This window comes from Merops nubicus, unplaced genomic scaffold (assembly GCF_000691845.1).
Source record: "Merops nubicus isolate BGI_N331 unplaced genomic scaffold, ASM69184v1 scaffold3032, whole genome shotgun sequence".
Taxonomy (NCBI): domain Eukaryota; kingdom Metazoa; phylum Chordata; class Aves; order Coraciiformes; family Meropidae; genus Merops; species Merops nubicus.
The window spans coordinates 26,732-42,629 of record NW_008595425.1 but is presented as its reverse complement, the minus strand read 5'-3'; the positions used below and the strand labels follow the sequence as shown (position 1 = coordinate 42,629).

Genomic DNA, 15,898 nt, shown 5'->3' with positions numbered 1-15,898 from the left:
GCAGGAATGGGCAGCATGATGGCACGACTGCATATTTAAAAACAGACAACAAACAGACACAGAGGATCTTTTTACAGTGATAGACACTCACACCAGAATGTGAGACTAGCTGAAGCAATGTTAATGTTTGCAGTCAACAGAAGTTGCCTTAAAATTACTACAGTATAAAGCTGTGTGGGAAGAGCTGTGGCTTCCTAGACACCATGCAGATCTGTGGTGAGGCTTTGTGGATGCTGGCCACTGTCCCTCCATGCTGCCGTGGCAGGGACAAGCCACCCGGTCCAAACTCAGGCTTCCCTCTCGTACCACCCTGCCCTTAGCCGGATCCCATATACAAGGACTGAGAGACAAACAGAGAAGCATACCTTACTAGTGCCAGCTAGTGGGTGGTATGACTGGGCTGAAGTTCAAAAGCTAATGTGCCCCTTTTACAGAGAGTAAGTTAGGTTTTGCTGGTGGCTAATAACAAGATTTTCCTGGTTTATGCTTCACTCTATCTGTTAGACTGACTCACCTCCACAAATGTTGAGGTTTACAGAGGCAGAAAAAGAAGAAACCAGAAATTGAAAAGGGGAAAACTGCTACATCATTGTATTAGGCCTATAAATATACTACAAATGAAGCAATAATTACTTCAGCATGGGGACACTCTAAATGACAGAAGCCCAAACCTTTCATGATTTTCTATGAATCCTTTTTTTTTTTCTGTTTTATTAATGTTTTAGTGTAAAATTGTGAATTTCTAAGTAAAAATCTAATTTCCAATATTTTCGTCTGTATGTATAAATGCAGAGGCCAGTACACACTCCTGCTCTGAACCACATCTACGCTGTGCTCAACTTATTCAAAAAACTTATTAGTTTTATAGTTATTAAAACTTATTCAAACAAAGAAAAAGCCTTCCTCTCACTAATGGTAGGAAAGTCCCAAGGTTAACAGTTAAGTAGTTGCCTTCAGATATGGAAAGTACATAGGTGAAGGTAAGTAAGCTTTTGCACATGAAAAATAGTAATAGATTTTCAGAATGCTCTCAATAAAAATATTTCGTAACCTATTTGCACGGTGGAAATGTCCTGTGGACAGAAAGAAGGAACTATTAACTGAAAGCAGATTTAATTATGGTACATACTTTCAATACGAAACCCTAAGTTGTTCTACTCTGATTTATTTGCTATGTTTGATTACTTTGATATATTTGTGTCTCTGTAGCTCATTCTGTATGCAGCTAATCCAAGTTACAAGCAGTATCATTAGTTGTCTTGTGAGAGCTTCATTTCTCCTGTAATATGCTGTGCTAAACAATGGGACTTGTTGATGAGATATTCTGTAGGAGCATCTACTAAGAAGATATAAAAATGCTGTCATCTTGTACTTCCTTGGTGATGCTACTGCTTTTCTAAAAGATGGTGTTTGTTCCATCTGGGGACTTCACAGGTCTTAATCTGGCCACCATGGAAAAACCACCTAAAAGGATTACTAAAATAAATACAAAGACTGGACATCAGTGCATATGAACCGGTTGAGTTGCACCTCTACACACGATGTCTAGATTTCATCCTGTATATTTAAACATCCTTGCAGTAAGTGCTTGTGTGGTCTGGTAATGGATAGAAGTGGTGTTCTTAACTTTCTCTGCAAATATCCCTGATTGACTGAAGGATCATAAATATATATTTCCAAAAAGTCATTGATAAACTAGAGGGTTTTTAAGGGTTCATGTTATGCTAATAGACCTACTAAGACCTAGCTTGAGTGGCACAGATTCACAAGCTAAGTACTCATAATACAAAATGCAGAACAAAAGTCCTGGTGAATATAGTGAAAATCAGTGTAAAGTTACTTGGACTGCACAGCCCCACTCTGTGCTGTTCATTTTAAATGACAGATACCATCACCAAAACAGTGACTTCATATTATAAACCAACAGGAACACTTCTCTTCCATCTACAGATAAGCATTTCCTGTAAGCACCTTCCTTCCAAATACTAGAACAACTTCTCAACCAAAAGTTAATACGTAAACCTTGGAAGGACTAATAGAAAAGCGAAAATAACAAGACTTTGCAAGATTATTATTTTTACCCTCTCAGAAAGGAGAAACTTCTTCCTATTTTATAATATTCCACAGTACCAACTAAACACATCAGGCAAAACTGACTGGTAGTTTCAAGACAGTCTCTAAAGGACACCAGCACCTGAATATGGAAAACATAGCCCTCTCGGAGTGGCTACATTAAATCCCTTCTTATAGGAAATTGATAGCTCTTTTCTGTACATTCAGAAGTCTGAGAATATTTTACAAAAGGTTTAAAATTAAATTGCCTCCAAATCCCAAATTATATCTATGCTAGATATTGCAGAGTAGTTAAATAATTACATTACAGATCTAATGTCTAGATTATCTTATTCAACTTGCAGGGGAAATAAATGGGAGTGTTTACTGGGGAAAGTGCTGAGGAACCTGGGTGATTTAGAAGCTTTATCCATCAGTGGAACTCAGGTTAATTTGATTCTGAAAAAGTGTTCACTGTTTATTGAACTCTTTCCATATTATTACAATATTATTATTAACACTTCCTATGGATCCTAAGGGAACTATGTATCCTTGACAGTTACTTTTTCTCACCAGGTTCCTTCATCCTTTATTGCTGCATTTCATCTTCTCAGGCAGTGTTACAGTGGATAAGAGAGGTGAATTTTGGATATGGGCCTGAGAAGTAGTGAGAAGATGGAACTGGCTTCAAGTAAAAGAGTTTAAACATATACTTCCTTTTTTATTAAGCAATTAATACCTATATATAAATGCCTTGCTGAAATGAAGCCTGAGTGCCTATAGTTGCAAAGTATTCACTCCAAGTAAGGAGACATATTGCCAGGTCTCTTGAGATTCCTTGTAATAGAATCTTCATACCTATGAAAACAACCATTTTATGCAATGTAAAGAAAAGCAAGACACCAAATGGAGAAATACACTTTCCTAAGTCTAAAATCCAAGCTTTGCTAGGAAGAACCCAAAATCACCTGAGACAGGAACATAAACTGACAACATGATGGTATATACCTTGCTTTCCTAGAAAGCCAGATAAAACACTTTCAACAATTTCACAGCTGTTTTGAGGGAAGCAGAATTAATGAGAAATTCAGCTGGTAGGGACTAGACTCTGGCCCATAATTCCTACAAACATTAAAGAGAATGATGGTATATTGTCTCATTTCTGAGTGGCAACTTTGCTAACAACGACTTTGAGTGATGACAAAAACACAGGAGAAATGAGCAAAGGAGTTTCATCCTCTTCCTATTTCCATATACAGAGACAGCTAGTTACAAGGTACTTATCAGCTGGACTCTTGGGTTAATCACTGCCACTACTGATGAATCAGCACCAAAATGTAAGCCATTTCTCCAAGGAAAAGAAAAAAGATCATAATGGCTTGGAATATTTGAAGTACCTACATCAGGAAAACTATAGAAGTAAAAACGTAATGTATTACCTGAATATTCTACAGGGAAAAGTCAACTTTGCTGAGTATATTAAAAGAGCCAAAGGTTAACCAAAGGCAACTGAGTGATCACTGTGTCACATTTACTCTTCTCACTAAGGTGATCTTTTTCTGGATGATGTTTTAGAGTCTTCATTTTAACATTCAATTCTTCCTTCATTCTTTGCTTTGCATATTTAGTTCTATTATAACTGAAATTAGTGTTTTCATTTATTTTGATAAATCATTTGCATTTACTGAATAGTTGTTTTCCTAATAAGTGTCATTAGTCATGATGCTGGTAGACACCATGTTCTGGAGATTCCCATTTGGGATGCAATAGGATCATGTATTATGGGATGGTTTTATTACTGTTATGGTACAGTAATAAAACAGCTTTATTTCAAAGTATGTCTCTGGGTTTTCTACTTTGGCATCTTTATATCAAAACGTCACCTCTTTTGTCATCTGGGGAAACTGAAAATCAGTACAAAATTGCATAAATAGTCCTTTTTGAAATTAGCTGCTTTTCATCAGCCAAATCCCAAGCATTTTCAGAAAGACTTTTGAAAGAATCAAGGCTCAAACACACAGAAATTTCACAGAAAAGAAGAAAAAAAATGGGTTTAACATGTTCTTCATTGCATTATTGAGGTGCTGGAGCATGTCCAAAGAAGGGCAATGAAGCTGGTGGAAGGTCTAGAGAACAGGTCTTATGAAAAGCAGCTGAGGGAACTGGGGTTGTTTAGCCTGGACAAAAGGAGGCTCAGGGGAGACCTTATCACTCTCTACAAATACCTGAAAGAAGGTTTTAGCAAGTTAGGGTTCGCTCTTTTCTCTGAAGTAACAAGTGATAGGACATGGGGAAATGGCCTCAAGATGCACCAGAGGAAGTTTAGGATGGATAATAGGAAAAATTTCTTCACCAAAAGGGTTAGCAAGGCTGCTCAGGGAACTGGTAGGGTCACCATCCCTCAAGGTATTTAAAAAGCATGTAGATGTGGTGCTGAAGGACATGGTTTAGTGGTGAACTGGTAGTGCTGGGTTAACTGTTGGACTCAATCATCTAAAAGGTCTCTTCCAACCAAAATAATTCTATTATTTATATCCTTAAATGAAGATTTTTCAATTTTGTTTAAAATAGTTCCAAAATGGAGCAAATATGAATCTGCAGACTTTTCAGCATTTCTCTCTGAAACATAATGCAGAGTTCAGACCTATTTCTAAATGTTACTTTATTGAAACTTGGATTAAATGAAAGAGTGAGTTTTCTAAATAATTAGCAAGAGTTGAACCTATCCAGGCTCCTCCTTTCAATAGAGAAATATAACGAAATGCCTACTGCTAGAAAGGCAAACTAACTTAACATGTGATTTTTGTTTCTTGTAATGTTTCCTTTTACTGTAAAACTTACCACATAGCTGAGCAGTCAAAATTCACTAGGAGCCATTTGTGAGGATTAAAGTTAAATGAATCTGCAAACTGAGAAGTGATAAATAAAAAAAAGAATTATGAAAAAGGATCCGTGTGCTAATGATACAAATTTGTCACATTGTCTGAGTACAGCTTAACTACCAATGAATTCCAGAACTGGGTTTTTATAGATAACATTCATGCTCATGTCACCTTACTTAATAACTATTGCAGTTAAATGTTCAATTATTTGGGGGTGGACTTTAGGTTAGGTCTGCAGCTAGGCTATTGGTATTATCAACATTTTGAGCATTGCTAATAATTACATTTTTTCAATACATGTTCTGGAAAAGTATCTGTATCAGTGTAAACAAAAAACAACCAACCAACCTGCATACTCAGGAACACTGTAGTTCATATCCCAATTTCCCATAACAATTCACTAAGCTTTCTATTGCCAGGAATATTAAACACAGCCACACAAAAATCATATATTAAGACAAATGACATATTAAGTTCAGAATCTGCCTATTGCATTCTTTCATAAAATTACAACTGACCAGGAAATTACTTTTTGATTTTTTACTGTCAGGGTATTTTCTTTTAGTAGAAATAATTTTTCATCTAAGTGACAAAAAAAATCAAAACAGAATAAGTATTCACAACACATTTTATATATATCACATAACAGGCACATTTTACTTGACAATATGTTTAGGTCTGGCATCAGAGGAAACCCAGGGAGGTAAAATGGACATCACATGAGAAGGGCTTCATCCATAATTTGGGTTTTAAGAAAGGCAGAAGCCATCAGCCTTAAAAAAGAGAGACGGGGTCCTGACAGCACCAGGGTCTGACCATTCCCTATAGCACTTTCCTGTTCTCATTTGCTTCTCATAACCTTCCCTGTCACTTGTAAACAATTAACAATTGCTCTCAGAAGATTATCTGTCTGTCTACCAACCTATACATCTTTCTAGCTATCTCCCTGTACTATGTAAGGTAGCAAACCTATTCATGGTTGTTCAATATTTACTCTTATGACAAATGCTGGCCCTGACAAGGGATGCTGTTTCATTTCCTTCAGGAACCAATAACAATAATTTAAAAAATATTCCCCCACAGGAAATTACAACAAGCTTCATTTGCTGATTAAAAAAAAAAAATAAAAAATGCTTTATTTGTGATGGAGTTTTCCCTCCTCTTCTTTATTAGCCACTACCTATCAGTCCTGTGTTTAAACATCTGGCTTTACTAAACAGTAATATTTTCTCCACTGATGTGGAAGACAAGGACTTATCTGACTGTCTGAGGGGAGCAGCAGGAAATTGCAGTATTCTTATCTAAGCAACTGAATGCCAAGTAGCTCAGAGGAGGTGGTGGGAAAGGAACAGGAGTGCTGAGGGGGAATATTTCATTTAGCTCTCTCAGTTATTAAACCCTGTCTGTTTGAGATAGAGCTGCTGGCTGTATCCTATACGACTTTCAGCATGTAAGCAAAAAAAAAGACATAGAGAACTCATCAATTTGTTGAACTTAGAATTAGAAAGGGTGTGGTTAGTCGTTCAAGAGAGGTTCTCCTCCCCCTCTATTCTGCATTGGTGAGGCCGCAACTGGAATATTTTTTCCAGTTCTGGGCCCCTCAGTTCCAGAAGGACAGGGAGCTGCTGGAGAGAGTCCAGCGAAGGGCTACAAAGATGATTAGGGGAGTGGAGCATCTCCCTTATGAGGAAAGGCTGAGGGAGCTGGGTCTCTTTAGCCTGGAGAAAAGGAGACTGAGGGGTGATCTCATCAATGTTTACAAATATGTAAAGGGTGAGTGTCAGGAAGATGGAATTAAGCTTTTTTCAGTGTTGACCTGTGATAGGACAAGGGGTAATGGGTGCAAATTGGAGCATAGGAGGTTCAAGGTGAATATCAGGAAAAAGTTTTTTACTGTGAGGGTGACGGAGCACTGGAACAGGCTGCCCAGAGAGGTTGTGGAGTCTCCTTCACTGGAGTCATTCAAACCCCGCCTGGACGCCTTCCTGTGTGATGTACTCTAGGTGGTCCTGCTCTGGCAGGGGGGTTGGACTGGATGATCTTTCGAGGTCCCTTCCAACCCCTATGATTCTATGAATTTTTTTTCTTTTTTCTTTTTGTAGAATTAGGGTGTTGTAAACATGCCTTTTTGGATATTTGTTTAAAAGTTCCTCTTTTCTGCTTTGCAAGACACTTTGTTGATTTGCTGGACTTGCTATTCTGAATGACAAACTTTTGCATACTGTGATAACTTGAATACTCACAGAATAAATCAGTAAAAAAAAATATATATATAAACGTGAGTAATGTAATAGAATATCCAGGGATTTGTAGTGCAAACTGAAGTGCAGCATACTTGGAGATTCTGGAAGACCTATTAATGTTGGATACATAAGAAACACAGAGATTCTATGGAAAAGCAAGGTTTGAGCAGGCTGCTACAGAAGAAACACTTCATTCACCTCCACTCCATTTAAAAGGTGCCTGAATTCAGGGCAGATGAATGCACTTCCAGCGTAGGCTGCATCAATATGCATCCAGATATTTTCCTTGTTACCTAAAAAAAAAAAAAAGTAATTGAAGGGGAAATCAGTTAAACCACAGACTAAATAGCCCTATAAATTTGCATTAAACCAAGTGCCCAAGAAATTTTTCTTTTATGTTAATTTAATTTTAAATTGGGAAAATAATAAGATATTAAATGTTTCTACCATTGAAGTTTCTGTTAATACATTAAGATGTCCATGTAAGATATTCGTCTTCCTCACCACTCCGACTGGAACATAGTCCTCACATGTCTATCTTATTAATATTAAGCAACATGAAATATATTAAGAACCATTATAAAATACAATTTGAAAATATCTATCTAGAGATGTACTTATTTATAAGGTAATGAAACTACGTACTTTAAAAAGAGGAGCTATAGTTTTAGTTGTGCTCCCCACTTCGGAGTTATAGATCACAATCACACATTTCTAAATAGTATTTTCTGTATTTTTGACATATGTGCATATGCATGCTTTTGAACTCTGTGCAGCAAACAGTTTCAAGAGTTGAGACTCTTGAAAGAGCAAGCATTGAAAGGTTAAGGAAGTACTAGTTTTAATTAGTCACTGAATGGTTTCTGCAGAAATATTTTAGCATATGGGCCTCTTGTGTTCTCTGTAAATTAGTATCCACACTCTGCTATAGATCATCTGTATTAATGCAGACAGTAACAATTCTGGTCTATGAGGTGATGAGTGAAGTCCATATAACATCTTTACACAGGTCACCAAATAATTCTGATGGGTATTTTCACATACAGAGGTATATCCTTTCAGATCTGCAACTGGGCACCAAGTTCATGCTGGAATTTGCACTCTTATAAACTACATTTTCTTTTAGCTTAAATGTCTGGAAAAAAAATAATAAAATATTATTCATAACATCTATGACTTTGGTCTATTTGAAAATATGTTAAAAGTTCAACTGATTATTTTTAAATACACTTGGTTTGAGACACTGCCTTTATTTCATAGGACTACTGCTCATGTATATTAAGAAAATTCACCTGCACACAGAAAAGCTATAGTAAGACTTAGCATTTGAGTAGCGTGCAATACTGCTGCTGGTGTCTGCTGGACAGGGAGGACATCACTGAGAGCAGCTGGGGAATCATGCACAATTAGTTGCTATACCTAAAATTACCAGTGTCACTATTTTATTAGATCAGATCTGTAGGAATAACCAGAACAGTAAAATAATCTCTTGCTGCTAAGAAGATTACCAGAAACCTTTATAAAAAAGGAGGACTGGGAGAAATGGAGTCTCTGAGGCTGTGATGAAGGGCAGGAAAACTCTCAGAGCAGGTCATCACCACACAACCCCCAAATGTTTTAAGCTTCATCTGAATAAATTAACAGATCAAATCTGTCTTTCTGTGAGGCTGCTTCCAATGGCTTATAGATATAGATTTCCTTTCTAAAAGTACACTTGAATAGATACTGTGTGCTTCCATTGCATTTTCATTAGCCAGCGTGTGCTTTTGACCAAGCCTTGGTGCAGATCAAAGCTTGACACAACAGACCATAACACAGAAATAGTCCTTAAGAGTCCATGACTCCATCACTATATTAAATACCCTGGCACTTGTCCTATTTTCTTAAAAGGGGAAGGGAGAGGAAGGATTAAGGAGAATACATATGGATTTTTGGTGAATATTTCCATGCTTTTTTAATAGTCATTGGAATCAGACAAAAAAAAACCCACTCAGTGCAGGGGAGACTGCAGTTTAAATTTCTCTGATCTTCACCATTGCTCTAGATGCATTTGCAGGTAGAAGAGATTGAAGAATAATGTTACAAGCTAAAGTATTTGTAGTAATTGTTAACTGACAGTATTCTAAAATACACTCTCACAGAAAAAAAAAAAAAAAAAAAAAAACGAACAAACCTTGAGGCAATGCTCTCTGTACCCTTTAATGGTTTGAGAAGGCAAGCCTGCTGCTTGACCTAATATTAGAAAGAAAACCGTGACTGAAGGTCTCATGTATAAGGAGCCTGATTGAATTTGGACACTGATGCTGCACATTGCCCTGGAAATGACTCAGCATGGCTTAGACCGGTATCTGCAATTTCAGAAAGTAGCAGCAAAGACTTACAAACAGGGCCCAGTTCTAACAGTTTGTCAAAGGAGCAGCAAGGTGTGGTTCCAAGTGTTGCACAGAACTGCAGAGCCAAAAAAAAGGCAAAAAAATTGTTACAGCAAAGAAAATTATTAAGTTAAAAAAAACCTGTCTGCAAAAGCAACAATAGAGAAAATAGATTATATAGGGCAAAATAAATAGAATTTAGCCAATACCTACCCTTCAGTGGAACTTTTGAGAATCTATTTTTTTTCGAAGCTCACATAAGCATCCATTGAGACAGTTCAAAAAATCAAATGTTAATATAAAATTGACTGAGAAGTAATGCCATGTAGTCACAGTATTGTATTAATGCTATATCTTATATATTTTCTGTGTGTTCCACATTCTTATCACGTGGCCAAATACTAACCTCTCATACACAATTTTCAACAAAATGATTCACAGCTTGTGGTATTATTTTATATTTCATTGCCATACTTATGTGTTAAACACCTTGTCTTATTTTTGTAAACACTAATAAAGGCTGCTTTTTGACTTGTACTGGATTTTAATATAGTAAAAGGCACTTTACAGTTTAAATACACAAATGAAATATGCTGTTTACTAGAGTACTAAAGTACAAAGAAATTAGATCATATATTCAAGGTCACACACAAACTACAGTACAGCTAGGACATGACTATAAACATGTCAAATCCAGAATTACTTTTTTTTATTATTATTATTTTTGCACTTCTGGTTACTTTTTCTGCCAAGTACACTGTCAATGCACTATCTTTTGCTTTCACTGTTTTTCCCTATATATCTGTAACTAGCCACATTTTTCTGGTGTGGGGGTGTGTGCATATCCCTCAGTGATTTCATGACAACCTTATAAGACAACAAAGGAACACCTAGATTATACTTGTCCATCTACTAGGCCTTGCAAGAAAGAAACACACTCTTGCAGCAAAACACAAATACAAATGCACATTAAAACTCCATACAGTGCGTTTTGTCTCACAGCTCAACAACAAATAGGTATGCAGGGCCTTTGGGTTCACTGCTTTCCCTTGTAGAAGGAATGATACCACTAACTAATGTTTTCAGTGGTTCCTTCTCTGCACTGGACCTCTCTAGCTTATCCCACATGCCAAGTAATATCTCCTATTTCTTAAGCACCTGCTTAGTTTGCCCATGACAGTAGGCCTTCCTGCTGTACTGGACAATGCCCTGCTTGAGGACCACCATGCATGTTGCCTTATTTGTGGAGCTGCTTGCAGGATGGGGACATGTTGCCAGTGCCCAGCTGAGAGGTACAGCTGGTGGCTTGAGTGTGTGAGACAGGGTGGACTTTTGGCCTGTTCTATTACAGTTAATGTGATGTGAGTAAGCACTTAAGTAGCAAAGGATTTTGCTCACGTTTACATTACCTGATGCGGCCTTATCTGCTTTCAGCTTAATCACTAGCACAACAAGCTTTCTACTTCTAAGACAAATAACTTCATGTTATTATGCCAGTAACAAACTATTTGTCAAAATCTTTTAATCTGTTTTAGCATAATAATCATGTCTCGCTTGCCAACTGCATGCATTTTTCTATTCCTCCACCTCAGATGTTCACATGCCATCTCTCCTGCAGTTCACCAATAACTTGTTAATTCTAGGAGTTCCCCTTACTCAAAAGTTAAGTGGTGTCAGCCTTTCCAGAAGGGTCTTTTTTCTGTAAAGGTGATCCACATTTTGCAATACATATTTCTGCTCTAACTAAACAGACTGTTTGATAGCTACCTTTATTCTACCTTTTTATTTGTTTTCTTGAGGACTCATCCTCATTCCTCAGTTGTCATCCACTTTCAAGCTAGAGATTTGACTTTTTCCACTTACACCAGTTATTGGATATTGGAGACTGTTACAAATAATCTACAGTCACATCTTAAAGAAGGTCCTGTATTCATCTCAGGACCAAGAGTTGGTTTTCCCTCTGAGGGTTCCCTAACTAGTCCTCTCAATAACTTTTCATGACGTTTTAACGTGTTTATTTATTTTTGCTTCTCACATTTCCCACCAAACGTTTTTTCTCTTCTTTTCATTCTATAAAATAAAGCAGCAAAAGCACACTAGAAAGGCTTGGCATCTTGGAAAAAATAATCCAACTATTAGACAAACAGTTGGGTAAATGTGATGGGATTTTCATTTGCAAGTACAAAGTTTTTATTCATGCAAAGTGGGAGTTTTTTTTACTATTTATTAAACTAGATTTTTCCAACGTTCTAGGAAATACCAAACTAATATAAACATCTAGTAAAAAAAGCAGATGGATATGTATTTTAAAAGCCAGAAATTTAAAATAATACGTCCAATAATATTGAATTCAATAATCTATTGCTAGAGAGGTAAAATCTCTCTTTTAATTATAGTTTTGAACACTTCTGCATCTCTGTTATGCCATATACCTCAGAAATATTCAAAATTATTGTAGGGAGCTGAATTTTTCTGTTTAATGGGAAGTGTTCAGATAGTACTCAATTAGTATAAATTTCTGTACGCTCAAAGAAAGTCATAACGTGCCTTTGCATAGGGCAGAACTGATTAAATGTAGTCATACAAAACCCTGAAAACATTTTATCGCTGCCAGAGCACATCCTCCCCCAACTTCACAATTACAGCAATATTAATAACAACAATTATGTCTCATTGCACCAATAAAAAACACTGGCTATAGGGACAGCTATTAGTAACATTAAGGGACAATTCAGATTTTTTTTTCATATCAAGATACTAAGAACCTGAGTTTGAAACAAATTCAGCTCTGAAAATGAGAAGCACATTGAATATATAGTTAATAAAATTTTGTTACTAACATATTTTTCCCCTCAAAATAATCTAATCTTGTTCTATAGTGGGCCTACCCATATTCCTGAGTCACTGAGAAGACCATAATTACAGTGCCTTGAGGTATGCTTCTGACTTCTCTGGAAGCTTAATCAGCCTTTCATGGACCTAGCTTTAAAAAGATTGCAGAATTATTTTTTTTTTTTTTTTCCTTAAAGGAGCAAGACTGATCCCTTTTTAATCTAAGAGAGTATGCATGTATGGAGTGAAAATATATTTATTGCATTATTGTCTACCTAAATGTTTCCACAATGAGGAAAAACCTGCATTTCATCTTTGGCTCCACTAAAGATATACAAACTGAGTCACAAGAAATGGAGGATACCATGAAGAAAATTCTAATTTTTTCTATATACATAAATAATAGGGATTAACCCACTGGATTAGAAAATACCCAATAAAGAGTGCACTGTACACTTCGTTATGGTTTTATACACATTTTATTATAATATGGTGTGGACTTTCTGACCAATTATTCTGAAATTATCTTGAATAGTCCAGCGATTAAAATAATGATGGAGATTTCACAAAAGAGTTATTAGTGTGGTACTGCAGTTAAAACATTCTAATCAGGATGAGAAGTATGCTGCTTCAGTGAGAAAGTGTAAGAGTTCAAACATACGCTTAGTTTTTAAAATAATGGCTTATTCTGTAAAGTTTCTAAAATAATTTTGTTAGCCTCTCTGCAGGTGTTTAAGCCTCAAAGCTACTCATTATAATTCTCAGAAACCTCTTACAGTGACAGCATCTGCTCTTGTCAGTACTCTTATTACCCCACCTCAGTACCACACAATGAATCTAACTAAATTTGCAACCTGCATACCACCAACAAAATCACATTTGTGCAAAGGGCAAGGGACAGGCTGCATCACGGAAATGGGGCTGATGGCTGAGTATAGCCTGCAGGCCTTAGCCTTTCAGGTTGTGCGCTTCAAATTTGATACAGCCCTGGCTGTCAATACAAAACAGCTAAAACCCAGTCTTCTCATGTATTACTTTCCTGAACTCACCAGCTATGTCAGGAAACATACACAAATCTTTATGATGCCCAAGAGCAATGACTTTCAATCTTTTCAACTGGAAGACCTCCTGCAGCTTTTTTAAAAGTCGTGGACGCATTTTGAACAGTTTTACCACAAAGCTTTTCATTCACTATTAACTAAAATGAAGCAGAACTTTCAATGTTCTCATATTGGTTTTATTTTCTCCTACTCAGACGTTTTCCAGCTTGCATTCATAAGAATGTCTATGGCTTGAAGGAAACTGCAACTGTTTACTAAACTACCATTCAGTATTTTACAAAACAGCAATCGTTCATAAACTGTGGGTTGAGAAACATTGCCCTGGACATCTGTACATGTCTCAAGAATGCTTCTTCCAAATACAAATCTGTGGTCAGGATCCAAGTGCTAACTTCTACTGAAAAGATGGCTCCTCTGTCAGTCTAATTCTGATTTATTGTTTCCCGAGTGAGTCTGCATACAAACAGGCTGCTTCTTAATATCCTGCAGATCATTGTTTAGAAGAGTCATTTCAGCTAGAATCAGACAGGTTTCACACAGGGCCTTTGTTCAGCAGCAAGGCAATCACATTACAGCAGCTTTATACTGAGGCTGCTGAAGTACCTTGCACTATATATGTGCCAGCTGCAACATGTCAGTGTTGGCTTATGGAAGACACAATGAAGCTCACAGGACACTTGCACACATTCAAGTGAATGAGGCTTGAATGCAGTGGACCCTACAACAGAATTTAGTTGTGTTTAACTTAGTGGTCTCCACATTTGGGCATTTCTATCAACATCCGTTCTATGTAAATGCCTCTTTCACGCTGGGAGCATAGCACCAACTGAGAAAGGCATTTATTTAGGCATGTACTAAACCACCAGTTAGTGTTTATAATTAATGAAATGGACCTGACTTCAGCACACACTTTAAAGCCCTCCCTTTACTAGTGGACAGATGATTGGCCTCTTTTGTTGACTGTGTGTCCTGGTAGGAAGGAGACTGTCATCAATAGGAAGCACACAGGCCAGACCTTTCCATCCCATTCCAGAGTATATAAGGAGGATATGAGGTGACTCCCAACTAGAGGAATAAATACATCAATGCATTCACTCACAGAGTGTGATAAAGCAAAGAAAGGAATAAACCAAGCCAGAAGCCAAGTCCTGGGAGAAGGAATAAGCCAGGTCATTAGTCCAATCATATATTAATTGCCAAAAAGCAGCATCATTACATACATGATCCTCTTCCTGTCCTGGTTGTGATGTTGTCCCAGCATCTCTGCTTGTAACAGTCAGGGAGCCCCTCCAATAACCAGAAACACCACATAACACATTCACTACATAAACAAACACCCACACCCCAAAAAGGCAGAGCCAGCATTTATACTGCTGACTTTAAGAGGCAGGACACCTGATGTTAATTCTACAGGCAGGGGCACCTGGTGGTGATCTCCTAATTGGTTTTCACTCAGAGTTCCTCAGGTCTTCAGAGAAAAACAAGTGGAACGTCTTTCCTGCCTGGTTGTAGATATCATCCATACGTCAACCCTGATTCAGGGCTTGGGGTTTAGACCCCAGCACTTCACAGCCACACTTGGAAATTGCTCTTCAGTACATTGTGGCAACTTTAGTGCCTCAACACTTGACATGGTTTAACTGCTTTTTTTGCAAAATCTGGTTGCTTTACTTAATGAAAATATTTGTTCCAATTTCTGCAAAAGTACTTTGAAAGAAACAAATAAACACAAGTTTGAACTCAGAAATAAAAAAAAGGTAACAGAAGTAGAAGTCTGGGTACACTAGTTGGCAATAGCCTTCACAGAACAAAATTATATACACATTACTAGTGCTAAAAGATATTGATGTTGGATAGGAATTCAAAGAGTCATTTTAAAGACAATGCATCCCCCCCAAAAAAGGCTGACTGACAAATCTTATGTGAAAAGCAAACCTATAATTAGCAGATTGCTGTAATGAGAGAACCTGTTTCACATCAAGCAAATGCACCCGATTCTCCACTCACCTCTACAAGTAAAGCATTTCTATCAAGTTCAGTATAATAACTCCTCATTTATTCATTAAATGTAAAAGGAGAATCATGCCTATAAGGCATTGTAATTTGCTTGTATTTTTTCTTTTAATCCTTTATAGACTTTTTTTGTTTTCTGATAAGAGAGATGGCATCAGCTTGGATGCAGCCATGATGCCTTCATTAGGAATAATCTCTCTGCTGCTGCAAGTCTCTTCAGAAAGAATTTCTTCTGTTAAACTTTTTGCCTTGATGTTAAATTTCTCCCCTTAGTGAAGGATCAGCAAATACAGGGAGACAAGGAATAAAGTGGTGTAAGTTGTCTCCTTGGCAATGTGCATATCTTTGTCACCAGAACAAAATAAGATAGCACCAAATTACTCAAGAACAAAGGGAGTGGAAAGGCTTTTGAAATCTGAAAGCCAGAAAAGGGAGCACTAATA

The 15,898-nt window shown here is 37.0% G+C and overlaps 1 protein-coding gene across 5 annotated transcripts in view; it reads right to left on the bottom strand.

Moving 5' to 3' along the window:
* DDC (dopa decarboxylase (aromatic L-amino acid decarboxylase)) overlaps positions 1 to 15,898 on the bottom strand; it is a 58,038-nt gene that overhangs the window by 16,882 nt on the left and 25,258 nt on the right. For all 5 annotated transcript variants that reach the window (XM_008936027.1, XM_008936029.1, XM_008936031.1 and 2 more), the window contains 3 exons: positions 9,559 to 9,625; positions 7,376 to 7,470; positions 4,894 to 4,961 (listed from right to left, as the gene is read on the bottom strand). In XM_008936027.1, the coding sequence (XP_008934275.1) occupies positions 4,894 to 4,961; positions 7,376 to 7,470; positions 9,559 to 9,625 (230 nt within the window). The remainder of the gene's footprint in view (positions 1 to 4,893; positions 4,962 to 7,375; positions 7,471 to 9,558; positions 9,626 to 15,898) is intronic.